Source organism: Hyperolius riggenbachi, chromosome 5 (assembly GCF_040937935.1).
Source record: "Hyperolius riggenbachi isolate aHypRig1 chromosome 5, aHypRig1.pri, whole genome shotgun sequence".
Lineage (NCBI taxonomy): Eukaryota > Metazoa > Chordata > Amphibia > Anura > Hyperoliidae > Hyperolius > Hyperolius riggenbachi.
In genome coordinates this window covers 222,774,383-222,790,055 of record NC_090650.1, presented here as the reverse complement: position 1 = coordinate 222,790,055, position 15,673 = coordinate 222,774,383, and the positions used below count along the sequence as shown (strand labels likewise).

General features: G+C 40.8%; 1 protein-coding gene across 3 annotated transcripts in view; it reads right to left on the bottom strand.

Moving 5' to 3' along the window:
• Positions 1-15,673, bottom strand: part of LOC137518608 (dynein axonemal heavy chain 5-like) — a 553,928-nt gene that overhangs the window by 338,081 nt on the left and 200,174 nt on the right. For all 3 annotated transcript variants that reach the window (XM_068236692.1, XM_068236695.1, XM_068236693.1), the window contains exon 35: positions 2,891-3,090. In XM_068236692.1, coding sequence (XP_068092793.1) covers positions 2,891-3,090 — 200 coding nt within the window. The remainder of the gene's footprint in view (positions 1-2,890; positions 3,091-15,673) is intronic.

The window sequence follows — 15,673 nt, the reverse complement described above, 5'->3', positions numbered from 1 at the left end:
TGTCTTGCTACAGTGAAGTTCTCATAATGCTTGCCATTGTGATTAGGGGTGTCGAAATGTAGCGTTAAATTAGGACTGTAGAATATTATAACAGTTCTGACAGATTGCTGAGTGCATGCATTTGGATTTAATCACAATTTATTGAATATAGTGTAAATGGAAACTGCAGCGACGGTGCTGAAGATGTAACCTTTTTAATGTACACATATTCTGCAATGCGTGATCTCAGGATGTACATTACACCGAAAATATTCAACCAGGAAGAGCTCTGGAAAACCACAAAATATATTGAGCAACCAATTGCGTTTGTTAAGCATTTGTAAACATTAAAGCAGTTGAGAAAGCAAAATATATGAAAAAAAATCCTTTATGAGACTGATAGTAGGCTAAATTACTGCCTGTTATTTGTTTTACTGTACATTATAGCTCTCCTTATAGTGTTATTTACAGCCTGTTACTCATGATGCTTAAAAGCTTGATAGCTAAACTAAATGAAAATCAAGAAAATCAGGCTTAAGGTGGTCATGATCAGCTGTAATGGCAATTCGGTTGTACAGAAAAACAGAAAGATTGTTTTAACTGTTTGAGAAACCTTATCGAATTTTCTGTTTTTTTCTATGGAAGTCGATCAGAAGTAGTGGATTTTTCTGATCTATTTTTATTGAAATTAAATGTTGTTGGGAAGATTTTCAATTTTTTACTGTATAAGCCCAAGCTATTTTTTCAGAGTTTTCAATATTTTTTTTTCATAATTGGGGGGAAAACGTTGAACAAACGTGTGTGGTACATTGGTCAGATTTCTTAAATGTTATAATCAATCAGAAAAAACTGAGCGGGATTCTTGAGTTAAAAAATAAATAAATAAATGGTGTCTTGCGTGGCCACTATGTCATTGTATTGTCTGGGTTTCTATGTCTTTTGGTTGCTAAGGTCACAAGCAGTTCTTTGATGGATTGATAGTGATTGAGCTTTAGCTACAGTATTTTTAAGCTAATAACAGATATATCTTGCATGAAGAAAAATTCCAGAGGAAGGGGAAAAAGGTGCCAGCATATTTGCATTAAATGGGGGAAAAATAATTCCTTACTCCACAGGCTTGATGCATTTATATGTGATTAAAAAAAGAAAACTTGCCCCATATGAGTAAATTATCACCCTGCACCACATATATATTATCAACAGATTCAATTCCAGATTTAACAGTAGTGATGCCTAGATAAGCTATAATTTGAAGACTGCATTACATGTACTGGCTTAAAGAGAATCCGTATTGTTAAAATCACACAAAAGTAAACATAGCAGTGCGTTAGGGGACATCTCCTATTACCCTCTGTCACAATTTCGCCGCTCCCCGCCGCATTAAAAGTGGTTAAAAACAGTTTTAAAAAGTTTGTTTATAAACAAACAAAATGGCCACCAAAACAGGAAGTAGGTTGATGTACAGTATGTCCACACATAGAAAATACATCCATACACAAGCAGGCTGTATACAGCCTTCCTTTTGAATCTCAAGAGATCATTTGTGTGTTTCTTTCCCCCTGCATCTCTCATGCACTGAAGTTTCAGGCTGTTCTTTTCTTCCTGCAAACAGCTTTTCCCTTGTCTGTAATTCCTCACTATGTGAAAGCCCAGCCAGCTCAGAGGACGATTTATCCAGCTTGTAAAAGATAAGAGAGAAGAGAGAAGCTGCTCTAATCTAAATAACACACAGGCAGTGTGCAGAGAGGGGCCTGGAAGGGGGAGTTCATAGCAGAACCACAACACTGAAGAACTTGGCAGCCTTCCAGACACAGGCTGACAAGTCTGACAAGAGAGAGATAAGTTGATTTATTACAGAGACTGTGATAGTAGAAAGTGCTGCAGTAAGCCAGAACACATTAGAATAGCTTTTGGAACTTGTAGGATGATAAAAAACAGGATGCAATTTTTGTTACGGAGTCTCTTTAAGCATTAAGATGCTGCTTTTAGGAGCATTTGGTGGGTCTTCTTAAGCGCACCCTACTTCCCTTGACAACTAGTAATTTACTAACCCTACTTTTTTTTTAATTTTTGTTTTTTTGCAGGCTGCAATTGCTGAGCCAGCTCTGTCATCTGAAATATCAGTCTACTGGGGTCCATAAGCTTAGAGGTGTCTTCTACAAGTAACGTTTCATTATGCACACTTATGGAAAATAACCTGTGACAGGGAAGAGGTGGGTGACCTCCCAACTACCCATGTTCGTGGGGTAATCTTCAGGGAATGAGATTGTGGACTATGAAGGCCTCCTTTTATAAGAGGTTTCCCAGATATGTGCACTCATGCCCCCATGGCAATTACAAGCATGGTGCCCTGAACACAGAGTAGATGCAAAAAAAAACCCAAACACCTTTTTATATTCCCTTGCCATATACCATGACTTAAATTCGTATTACAAACACTGTGATTTTCTGGGGTCTTCTTTAAATTTTGAATAAAGTCTCCGTAATAATAAATCACTATACTGACTACATGAATCCCTGGCTAAAAGCTTTATAAATCTTCCACTGAGGTCTCCACTAAACCAGACCAATGAGAATCCTTATTATTCAGTATTCTTATTAGTCAGATAAATGAACCAATTAGGAGGCTACACAGAAAAAAATTAAAAAATGCTTTTGCTGGAGCTTCCTTCTCTGACACGCACTGCTGCAATACTAAAGTAAAGAGGAGCCCAGCAAAAGCCTTTTTTTTTGCAGTACATAGATAGATCCAAATCCAATTCCTGTCTGTATTTTGATAAAACACATGAACAATTAAAATGCATCTTCCAATCATATATGATCACAAAAAGCAAGTAATTTACTTCGATCTTGAGTCTCTTACACAAACAGGACACTAGAAGACATGCACCATTGAAACTGTACTGCTTACCTGTTGCTCATAATTGAACCTAACACCATGAGACTGTCTTCCATGAGTGCAATTTTCTCTGATGTATCTGACCCTTTCAAGAGCAGTTCTCCTCTTGATTTGAACTGGGCAAAAGTGAATACATGTGCACTCCATTCATTGATGACATTTTTCAGTTTTGCCTCTATGTCTTTTTCTTTTACAGCACTGATACATATATCCTAGGACAAAATGAAAAAAAAAAGACTATAATCAGTATTCACACATCTTGCTAAGCAAGAACATTGCACCTGACTCCATTTGATACAAAGCTTTTAAAACATCTGTGAAAATGACCTTAACAAATTTGATTACGAACATATAGTCCTAGTTAGATGTAAAATAAACACAGTGTACAATGAATGCATTTACCATTAAACATATGATGCTCATTACCACTAAACATGTTATGTCTGGTATAATTTCCATCAAGGAAGATGACTGGATTTACTGTGTCTTGAAAAATAAAAAATAACAACAACAACAAAAGTTTTAAAGCATCTGTTTTTCTTTGGGTGCCACTGCCACACATACAACACACACAAAAACAGAAACATGAAAGACATCCACATTTTAGCACTCTACACATATAATGCATTTTATCATGTAATAGTAGACATTCAAGAATTACAAAAAGAGGCACCGTAGTGACAAACAGAAGGTTGTAGTAAAGTATTCAGGTTACCCAGTTTTACGTTAATTATACAGTTTTCAGCATTCAGAAACACTTCGTATACTATAATGGGTGTGTGTGGGTTTTTTTGTTGGTATAAAACCACTTCCTCCTAGCTTAGCCTAGGCTGTTTAGCTATGCAGAATCCCCCCCCCCCCACATACACACACACACACACACGCATTGGGAACCAGCTTTGGAAAACTGAGTGTACAAACATTCCCCAGCATGCACTTGATGGAACTAACGCTGTCTTCACTTGTGATTAAGTCAGGGTGAGAAAAGATTTCACAATGGGCAAACAGTGACTAAACATTTATAATTGAATATTGTAAAAAACAAAAAAAACAAAAGCAATTTTATTAATTACACTATTTTCACAGTTCCTCATCAAGCGACACAACTTTGGTAAAATGTAAAAGGATATGTGGTGTAAGTTGCTTATTTAATGCCTTTTCTTGTGTTTTATTTACACAATTTTGCAATATTTGCAAAATAAAAAAAGGAAATCATAGGATATTAATAATAATCTGAACACTTCTTCTTATTTTACATTCAGCAGATATTCTCAAATTACGTTTTATGGTTTTGTTTATTTCAACCAAAAGCATTGTACTGACAAACATTAGTGCTTGCAATCTTTCTATTTTAATTCTATACATCTTTCATTTCAATTTAATAACTGTTATTACTAGGGAGAAGGACTGTCTTTAGAAATTCTTTGTACGTTATTCCTCATTCATTTGGCACATGAGTAATAGAAAAATTGGATCATCCACCTAACGTGAAAATTGGGAGCCTTCTGCAAATCACAGATGAGTTGATATGTATGTACTGTATGTCTACTACAATAATAATGCCAATTAACACCAAGATGTCATGTTAAGTCAATTTCCATTTCTATATTTAAAAAAAACAACCATGTTTTAATATATGTGCCATACTTGCTTGTTCCTGATCTGGTCTTGCCAGCCTGTCCACAGACTGTTATCTTGTCCTCCCAGCCTGCCAATCCACAACCTGTTACCCATAACCCCATCCTGCCAGCCTGTTAGTTCAGTCTGCAACTTATTGCTTGTTACCCTGAATTTACACTGCCGACCACTAGTCCTGGTCTCAGCCTGCTACTAGGCCATGCCCCACTGAGCACTAATCCTGATCTCAGACTGCCAGCCAGCATCTTCAACCCTGCTTATCCCATCACCTGTATTTTTTCACACTGCGGGTCTGACCTTTAGCTCTGTCACCAGTGGTGTAACTCTGTGGGATCGCAACCTGGTAGTCAAAAGCAGAAAAGTAGTACACTGCACAGGTAGCGGCCCATCTACCCTTGCAAGATGCTCTATTGAAGAGCAGTGACCGCTTTGATTCTGCACCCTGGGAAAGCTCATGCCTACCCTTATGCCAGGCTATGGGCCCTGACAGTATTACCCTACTTCTAAAAGACTATATAAGTCCTTATATATCACTAACCTTATGTAAATGTAATGTTTATTTTAGTAGTACATATAAATATATGTTGAAACAAAAAATGAAGATGCTTTTGTTGCATTTCTTATTACAGTGGCTTTTCACTAATTACTGCAGTATATCATTTTGCTGCAGAAGGATTTGCTGCCAGGTATAAACTGATAAATATAAAATAGAAACAGTAACACTTTTAAAATAGACTACTGAACATGAATTGCGAATTCCTCCACCAAGCAACCAATAATGCATGCTGAGATCAAGCCAAAAAAAGCAAATTATAACAAGCTTCCCACAAGTTGACCTAACCCATTTCTCTGTGACTGAAAGTGTTTGTTTCCTTTCTATTATTACAAAGAAACAATAAACAGCTGCTAACAAAGTAGATGATGCACCAATCATTGTTTGAGGAGTTCAAGCAGACTTAAACTTAAAAAAAGAAAATAGGTGATAGCTGTAAAACACAACTACCACAATACGGTTCCAACTGTGATATTAACTTTGATGCAACAGAAAGAAAATCACAAGCCAGGTCAGCCAGAGATATTGCACTTATCTACAGTGGTGTGAAAAACTATTTGCCCCCTTCCAGATTTCTTATTCTTTTGCATGTTTGTCACACTTAAATGTTTCTGCTCATCAAAAACCGTTAACTATTAGTCAAAGATAACATAATTGAACACAAAATGCAGTTTTAAATGATGGTTTTTATTATTTAGTGAGGAAAAAAAACTCAAAATCTACATGGCCCTGTGTGAAAAAGAAATTGCCCCCTGAACCTAATAACTGGTTGGGCTACACTTAGCAGCAATAACTGCAATCAAGCATTTGCGATAACTTGCAACAAGTCTTTTACAGCGCTCTGGAGGAATTTTGGCCCACTCATCTTTGCAGAATTGTTGTAATTCAGCTTTATTTGAGGGTTTTCTAGCATGAACTGCCTTTTTAAGGTCATGCCACAACATTTCAATAGGATTCAGGTCAGGGCTTTGACTAGGCCACTCCAAAGTCTTCATTTTGTTTTTCTTCAGCCATCCAGAGGTGGATTTGCTGGTGTCTTTTGGGTCATTGTCCTGCTGCAGCACCCAAGATCGCTTCAGCTTGAGTTGACGAACAGATAGCCGGACATTCGCCTTCAGGATTTTTTGGTAGACAGTAGAATTCATGGTTCCATCTATCACAGCAAGCCTTCCAGGTCCTGAAGCAGCAAAACAACCCCAGACCATCACACTACCACCACCATATTTTACTGTTGGTATGATGTTCTTTTGCTGAAATGCTGTGTTACTTCTACGACAGATTTAACAGGACACGCACCTTCTAAAAAGTTCAACTTTTGTCTCGGCGGTCCACATAGTATTTTCCCACAAGTCTTGGCAATCATTGAGATGTTTTTTTAGCAAAATTGAGACGAGCCTTAATGTTCTTTTTGCTTAAAAGTGGTTTGCGCCTTGGATATCTGCCATACAGGCCGTTTTTGCCCAGTCTCCTTCTTATGGTGGAGTTGTGAACACTGACCTTAATTGAGGCAAGTGAGGCCTGCAGTTCTTTAGATGTTTTCCTGGGGTCTTTTGTGGCCTCTCGGATGAGTTTTCTCTGCGCTCTTGCGGTAATTTTGGTCGGCCAGCCACTCCTGGGAAGGTTCATCACTGTTCCATGTTTTTGCCATTTGTGGATAATGGATCTCACTGTGGTTCGCTGGAGTCCCAAAACTTTAGAAATGGCTTTATAACCTTTACCAGACTGATAGATCTCAATTACAGTACTTTTGTTCTCACTTGTTCCTGAATTTCTTTGGATCTTGGCATGATGTCTAGCTTTTGTGGTGCTTTTGGTCTACTTCTCTGTGTCAGATAGCTCCTATTTAAGTGATTTCTTGATTGAAACAGGTGTGGCAGTAATCAGGCCTGGGGGTGACTACAGAAATTGAACTCAGGTGTGATAAACCACTGTTAAGTTATTTTTTAACAAGGGGGGCAATCACTTTTTCACACAGGGCCATGTAGGTTTTGAGTTTTTTTTCCTCACTAAATAATAAAAACCATCATTTAAAACTGCATTTTGTGTTCAATTATGTTATCTTTGACTAATAGTTAACGGTTTTTGATGAGCAGAAACATTTAAGTGTGACAAACATGCAAAAGAATAAGAAATCAGGAAGGGGGCAAATAGTTTTTCACACCACTGTATATGCAGACAAGTGTCAGTAAGCAAGAGCTCTGTGCTCACAGGCAGCCAATGTACAATATAAGGCAGAAAATAAGAAAGGCTTATGCACTGAATCCCTAAAATCTTACACTTTCATGTTTCCCCCCACAGAGTGCACATAAAAGTGCTGGCTCAGGTGCCTCCTTCCCATTTGGTATGGTCACAAGGTAGGCCTTGCAATATAAATAGTAGGCGTTTCTAACAACCCAGTACCCTGACTCTTCTTTCTGGCATGTGAAATCAACTAATGTACACAGTGTTGGGCATGCCGCTCAGAAGGTCTTTTGCAGCCCCCCCCCCTCCCCCGGACAAGAAAAATAGATGTCCCAGTACATCTGCCTCAACCCCCTGCGGTCCCCGGAGTTGTGTCATTACTTACCGTGCCTGCACAGCTCCAGGCTTGTATGTCGGGAGCATCAGAACTGAGCGACGTGACATCATTGACGTTGTGACATCACAGACATTGTAGATGTCACTTTGCCCAGTCCCGATGCTCCCGACATACAAGACCCAAGCTGTGCAGTAGAGGTGATGCAATCGGCGCTGGCTGGAGGCACGGTCAGTAAGTCTATAAAATATCAGTTCAAGCGCACATCTGCAAAAAAAATCTATGCAAGTTCTCTCTTTACAAAAGCAACATTATATGCCTCTCAAGCAAATGGCAGGCGAATATATCTTCTTAGGAGGACACAATCCACATACAGGACACCGTTTGAGGAACACACTAACACTGTCTCCACTCGGTCTTTAATGGATGCCTCAAATAAAAGACCTTGCATAGTGTGATACCATTAAAAAAATTAAAACTTTTATTCAAAATGCTCACTCATATGCTCCTCCAGTTAAAAACAGGCTCAGAGTTTTTTTATATGGGCTCTCCCCCATTTGCCTCTGGAGGCACCTATACCAAGGCAGTTACAGCTGGCTACACTGGAGACAGCTATAGCTGGCTACACTGGGGAAACTATAGCTGGCTATACTGGGGCAGCTATAGCTGGCTATACTGGAGGCACCTATACCTGGCTAGCGATACCTGACTAGCTATACAGTGGGCACCTACACCTGAATAGCTATACAGCGGGCACCTACACCTGAATAGCTATACAGCGGGCACCTACACCTGATTAGCTATACAGTGGGCACCTATACTTGACTAGCTATACAGTGGGCATCTATACTTGACTAGCTATACAGCGGGCACCTACACCTGAATAGCTATACAGCGGGCACCTACACCTGATTAGCTATACAGTGGGCACCTATACTTGACTAGCTATACAGCGGGCACCTACACCTGATTAGCTATACAGTGGGCACCTATACTTGACTAGCTATACAGCGGGCACCTACACCTGATTAGCTATACAGTGGGCACCTACACCTGATTAGCTATACAGTGGGCACCTATACTTGACTAGCTATACAGCGGGCACCTACACCTGATTAGCTATACAGCGGGCACCTATACCTGGCTAGCTATACTACGGGTACCTATACCTGGATACCTATACTGCGGGGCTAAATACCACATCACAAATAACATTCGGAAGATGGATGGGCACTGTGCGGTGGGTGACACAGGAAAGGTAATGTATAAATGCACACACGGGGGGTACATTTATACACTAAAAGGGCAGCAGCAGATGCAGGGAGCTGTGCCGATTCCTGAGAGATTTATGCTGAAATCAATCGGGAATCGGCCTTCAGTGTATGGGCAGCCAGCAGATCTCTGTCTCTAATCAGATTCGATCAGAGAGAGATTTGTCTCTTTGTCGAATCTGCCCATCATCGTTAGATGTATGGCCACCTTTACATTTGTATTAGAGCAGGCTGAGCAGCTGGAAGTGTAAATGATTAGATATTTTGGGGAGTCATTTTGAATTTAGTTTAGATTTTGTGTTTCAAGCTTTTGTTAAACTCGCAATGTATACTAGACCCTGCCTTGATACATTTTGGTAAGTTACAGGAAAAATGATTATGAAATTTAACTGGATCACATTTTGCACGGAAATCCAGCAGAAGCTGAATACCAGGGAGGTTAAAGGATACATCCAAGCATTTAAAAAAAATATATCCAGAGCCCCAGGTAAGTGGATCTTTTTTTTTTTTTACATGCTTAGATCACTCCTTTAAAGGAGCTTCCTGCCATTTTTGATTGGCCTATATCCAAGCTGCATATGGTTTGAGTGAAATTGGCATGCGAGCCAGAATTATTTGCACTGCATTGACCATCTCTACTGATACTGTAACTAACACTTCTATCCAACAACTGAGAAAATTAGCTGGCTAGATTCAAACAAAGAGATGATTTCCTGAAACAAAGAACAGTGGAGAACAAACGCAATCCAGTAAACCTGGACTGGATTTTTAAAATAATGTCAGCTATTTGATGATCACTGTTACTGCATTTTTACTGACGGCCCATTTAGTATTACAGTAAAATACAAATAAGCTACAGTTTAAAAGTCAATATATTTTTCCTTACTTTGTGGTAACCAAAAATATTTTTATTTCAAAACTTTATCATTTTTCACTTGAAATATTGGAGTCTCATGAAGAATATAAAGTACAAAGCCATTTGCGTAGCTAATTGCTACAGAAAAGACAAGAACACCACTATATAATTCATTATACAAGTAATGTGCTGCATAGACAAATGAAGAATTGCATTGCTCATTGACTCTCCATATCATAAATATTCATATAACAATTACATCTCAACATGCTCTAATTTGCAGATAGCAATAGTTCACTCCACTCAAAATATCTCTAATTGAGAGGCACCTGTGGATTAGATAGCTCTTGTGCTCCAAACCCACAACTTATGCTCACTTGTGGGTCCCTTTTCTATAATGATTAATGGTTTTACCTCTCTCCATTTCTGTTTCATCTGTCATGTGACTCATTATGTGACCCACTGGCACCCCTTTTAGTCTGTAGTACTGAATAATGACAGTGCTTGTAAGAGCTGGAGTAGCTTCATTTTAAGGTACTCCAAAGACCAAAGAAAAAAGCAAAAATAAATGTTATACTTCTATTATCCAGATATGCGTTAAAAGTTACATTTTAGAAGCTCTTTTGCTGTACCAAGCAAAAAAAAAAAAAATCCACATCACCAGGGATTTAGAGCATACTTTGTGCTCATTTACTGCTGACTATTGGGGATGTGCTTCTACCTGATGCAGTGGGTTTAACATCTGGACTAATATTTCCGTCCAGATTGATGCATGCAGTGCAATCTGGACGGATAACTTTGTTCAGCGTCTTGTCCTGTTCACAGCGCGCCTGACAAAGCGGTGATTGGCTCAAGGGACCAGCTGGTCCCTTAGCCAATCAGATCATTTCTAAAGTCAGAATGCACATAGTTACATCCAGTAACAATGTGCATTCTGAAAAAATGTTTATAAACATTGTTTCCCTCTCTCTCAGCATCTATCACCACAGATTTTGTGACTGATCTGTGGTGACAGGAGCTGAGAGAGAGACTGAAGCTTTGCGGTAGGCCATATTTTTTTGAATAAAATGTTGCCCCTCATACCTGTATTTAACCCCATACCCACCCTTAACCCCTGATCCTCCCTCCCCTTGCCATTTATTCTTTCTAAACCCCCCCTTACACTACCTTTTGGGTAACTTTTATCCTTCTCTACCCTCTCTATCTACTCTTTTGGGTACCTTTCAGGTACTGTTCCCCATCTCTACCCTCTCTATCTACTCTTTTTATTTATCTCTATCTCTATTTTCCATTATCAAAAACAAAAAAAACCCTGTCACTTAAAAAAAAAAAAACAACAACCTATCAATCTATTTATTTCTTTTTCTTCTTACTTTTTCTCCCTATCACTTTTTTATATTATGGCGGGGAGGCTGTATTCTGTGGAGGAGGCAGCCGCCATCCTCCAGCAGAGCAGCAGTGAGGAGGACTCGGGTAGCGACTGGCTCCCTCCGTCCGGCTCTGATTCAGGGTTTGAAAGTTCAGAGTCCAGAGGGACGCCATGTGGCAGCTTGATGTGGGACGATCCTGATTCCCATGATGAGGGACCATCAGGGCTGTCAGAGGCCACAGCAGGGGGCTCAGTGGGCAACACCACAGCAGCCAGCAGCAGCAGTGGGCAGAGGGAAGACAGGCACAGGCAGGTTGGGCGGCCATCAGTACCTCGCAGGCAGGAGGTACCAGATCATATTCTGAGTGGCACCTGGTCATCCCCTAATTTTGAGGTGCCCAATATACCACCCTTTACAGCCACTCCTGGTGTGTCAGTGCCTACTGACAACCTGTCACCAATTCAGCTGTACCAGCTGTTTATTACAGAGGATTTCTGGCAGCATATGGTTGAGCAGACCAATCTGTATGCTCAACTATTTTTAGCGACAACCCCACCCACTGGACTGTGAGAAAATGGAAGCCCACCACCATGCCCGAATTGAAGATTTTTATTGGCTTGACACTTAGCATGGGCATCACATCAAAGCCACATTTAAGAATGTATTGGTCCAGGGACCTCTATCATAATGCGCCCCTATACCCAGCAATAATGGCCAGGCAGCGATTTGATTTATAGTCAACATTATTTCATTTAAATGACAATGCCAACCAAGTTGCACGGACTGACCCTGCCCACGATCGGTTATTTAAGTTAAGGCCCCTGCTGACCCACCTTACTACAGTATTTGGGGAACTCTACACCCCAAACCATGAAATTGCAGTAGATGAGTCCCTTGTACCGTTTCATGGGAGACTTTTCATGAAACAGTACATACCAAGCAAGCGGGCAAGGTATGGGGTAAAAATTTACAAGGCATGTGAGAGTGGCACTGGTTACACCTTCACCTTCAAAATATATGAAGGCAACGACTCCACTTTACAGCCAGCTGGGTGCCCACAGTACATTGGCACCAGTGGGAAGATTGTCATCGATTTGATAAACCCACGTCTCCACCCGGGCTACCACCTCTGTGTTGACAACTTTTATTCCAGTGTACCTTTATTCAAGTACCTGTACTCAGCCCAGACTGGTGCATGTGGGATGGTTAGATCCAACCGTTTAGGCCTCCCACCACAGGTTGTCAACGACAAATTAGAAAGAGGAAAGTCCTGCAGCCTCAGATGTGATGAACTCCTGGCACTAAAGTCCTATGACAAGAGGGAGGTGATGATCCTAACATTGATCTACACTGAGGCCACAGTTCCTGCCATGTCAAGAGGGGAGACCACTGAAAAACCACAGGCTTTAGTGGAGTACACAAAGTACATGAGAACAGTGGACTTTGCAGACCAAATGCTGGCTCCTTATATGCTAAAAAGAAAGCAGAGGGCCTGGTATAAGAAAATAGCTGTAACGACTTGTGTCAGCAAAGAATAGAATTCTGATTATTAGGTGATCTGCAGTATCACCTATAATGCAGATATATACCTGATTATATGGTGATCTGCAGAATCACCTATAATACTGGTATATCAGAAGCTGATGTGACAACAAATAGCAATGTGTGATTGGTGCAACAGTAGTACTGATAGGTTTGGCAATACCTCACCAGAGAAGCTGGTGGGTACTAACAGTACAGCGCCCCTCACCAGAGTCAAGGGCCCTCTGGTGAGAGTAGAGTGGTCAGACAGATCGGGTTCGGCAACAGACAGACAGATGCAGTACAAAATCGGAAGGCAGAGACAGGAATGTATAAGCAGGCAGAGTTGGCAGCATGATCAGATGGGCAGAGGTACAGAATCACTGAGCAGAAGAATAGTCAGAACGAGCCAGAGTCATGCACAAATAATTTTAAGACTATCAAACAATTCCTATCTTGTGTGAAATCCCCGGTTTCCTCCCGGATCAAAGCACACCGGAACTATCTAAGGGTCTGAGCGCTAACACCAAGTATTCGCAACAGCAGACAAGTTGCGAGTGATTCAGCTAGGCTTATGAAGCAGAGGAGACCCCTCTGGCACGCCCCCTCCTATCAGCGAATGAGGAGCGGTGAGCGGCTCCTCTGACCTCAGCCGACCGGCTGGTCAGCTGACGCGCCTCCTCCCCGCATAAAGGTCCTGTCTGTGCGCTCGCGCACCCGACAAAGCAACCCTATGTGCAACTGACAGACCCGTCCTCGGCGTGCTAGACTCCTGAGGCACGGATACATTGCTAAACAGGGAGCTGGAGGCAGCTGCGGTGGTAGCGCTGTTCACCGCGGCTGCCTCTCCAACGTTTGTTACAATAGCCTATTACTTGCTGCAGGTGGCAATGCATAATGCATTTCTCCTCCACGTAAAAGCAGGCAAGTCCCTCATTTTTGTCACTACCCACACTGCTCAGCAAAATGATCCTCTTTATTTGGAGAATACCATTAGACTTAAAGAAAGACATTTACCTAAGCTGATCCCCCCTAATGAAGTGAAAGCCACCCCCTCGAGAAGATGCAGAGTGTGTGTGAAACACAGGAGGAGGAGGGAGTCCAGATATTTTTGACCAGATTGCCCCTCAGCCCCAGCACTGTGTGTTGTTAAGTGCTTTAGGGCATACCACACTCTTTCTGATTATTAATTTCTTCCTTTTTGTGTGTGTGTGTCTTTTTTGTGCGTGTGTGTCTATTTTTTTTATTTTTTTTTAACCCCGACATATTTTACTGCCCTTTTCCCATTTCCTCTATATTCATTTTGGGAGGGGTAGGAGGCGCCCGGTAGTACAGAAGTAATATGTTCACTCAAAATGGTAGATACAACATTCAATAATAAATGGTGTGATCCTACCTTCTAGGTGTCCCCTTTTGGGAAATATACAAGCTGGAGTTTCTTTTTATCTTTTGTAAATCGATTTTTATTTCGCACAAGACAACGCGTTTCATGGTAAAAACCGCTTCCTCAGGTCAATAGTAGTGCCTCTATAGAATAGTCGCTCAGTATCCGGGCGAGGAAGCGGTTTTTACCGTGAAACGCGTTGTCTTGTGCGAAATAAAAATCGATTTACAAAAGCTAAAAAGAAACTCCAGCTTGTATATTTCCCGAAAGGGGACACCTAGAAGGTAGAATCACACCATTTATTATTGAATGTTGTATCTACCATTTTGAGTGAACATATTACTTCTGTACTACCGGGTGCCTCCTACCCCTCCCAAAATCTACCTAAACCCCTCATCTTAGGGGAAGATCCATATCGGAATATTCCGATAGATCAAATTTTTGGAGCAGCGACCAAGAACAGAGGCCGAGTGGGGACGGTACTTCCCCCACAAGTGCGAATGAGTGGTTGCCTCATTCAGCAACCTACTCTTGTGAGTATAAAATTTGCTGCACTTATATGATCTTTTCATACCCACTAACGCACTACACCAGATTGGGCTCCCGATCCCCCTGTGTTTTCTCATCCAGTACCCCTCTATATTCATGTCACTTACTGTCCCTCAAAGGGACTCACATTTGGCCTTCAACTGTGTTTCTGGGGTGTTGGAGGAAACTGGATGCTTGGGGGAATCCCATGAACACATACAAGCTGCAAAATTTGACTTTGGACCCTTCTTCCAAATTTAACTTTAACCACATGCTTGGAATGAACTATTCTTCTGACCCTCCGATTTGCTTTGGCTTCTGACACCTGACTTCTGACCTGACTTTTCTCCAATCCTGCTAGACATCCAATGGTAAGTTCCATTTGTCATCATTGTAATTTGGTTTTGTTTTAACCGGGACAAATGTGAGAATACATTTTGGTGTGTTTTAAGGCTTGGACTAGGGACAAACTCAATCCAACTTAATGTATTTTTCAAATTATAATGACACTTGGGAAAGTTTCAGGAACACTCCATGAGCAGGTAGCTCACACAACACCCACTTTTGAATAGCCCTGGTAGTTAGCCTTCAATTATGGTGACATTTGTGGTCATTTTCTGATTCCAATCTCTCCTGAGACTATGCAAAAAAACAATGGCACTTAGTGCAATAAAATAGTGCACCTTGGGTATAATGGATTGCTGCACCAACTGTTTGTTACTAAATGACGCATATGTTTAACCACTTTAACTTTGACAAGCTGTAGAATAGATTTTGCTGTGTTTTAGGATTGAGGCCTATGTCGTGTGAATTTTTCCTATTGCCAAAATGAGGAAAAACTGTTAAAAAATGCCATTTTCAGAGTTATGGTGCAATTTCAGCAAAACTGCATAAGGCCCAATGTTACCAAATATGTACATCTGAGTAGGCCTGGGTGTCTAGTTTTCAGAATGGTAACATTTATGACATGTATTGAATGTTCTGACACTCCAGGGGCTTTGCTAAGAAAGAATGACATTGTTATATTTGTTGAAAAAAATGTCCTTGAAAAATCCTTGGTGCTACTTGTGGTTAACAGTGTGTTGTGTGCCGCAAACGCTATGTGATTATGTATATTGGGTATCATTTTAACCGTGACAAGCAAGTAGTAGTAGATAGT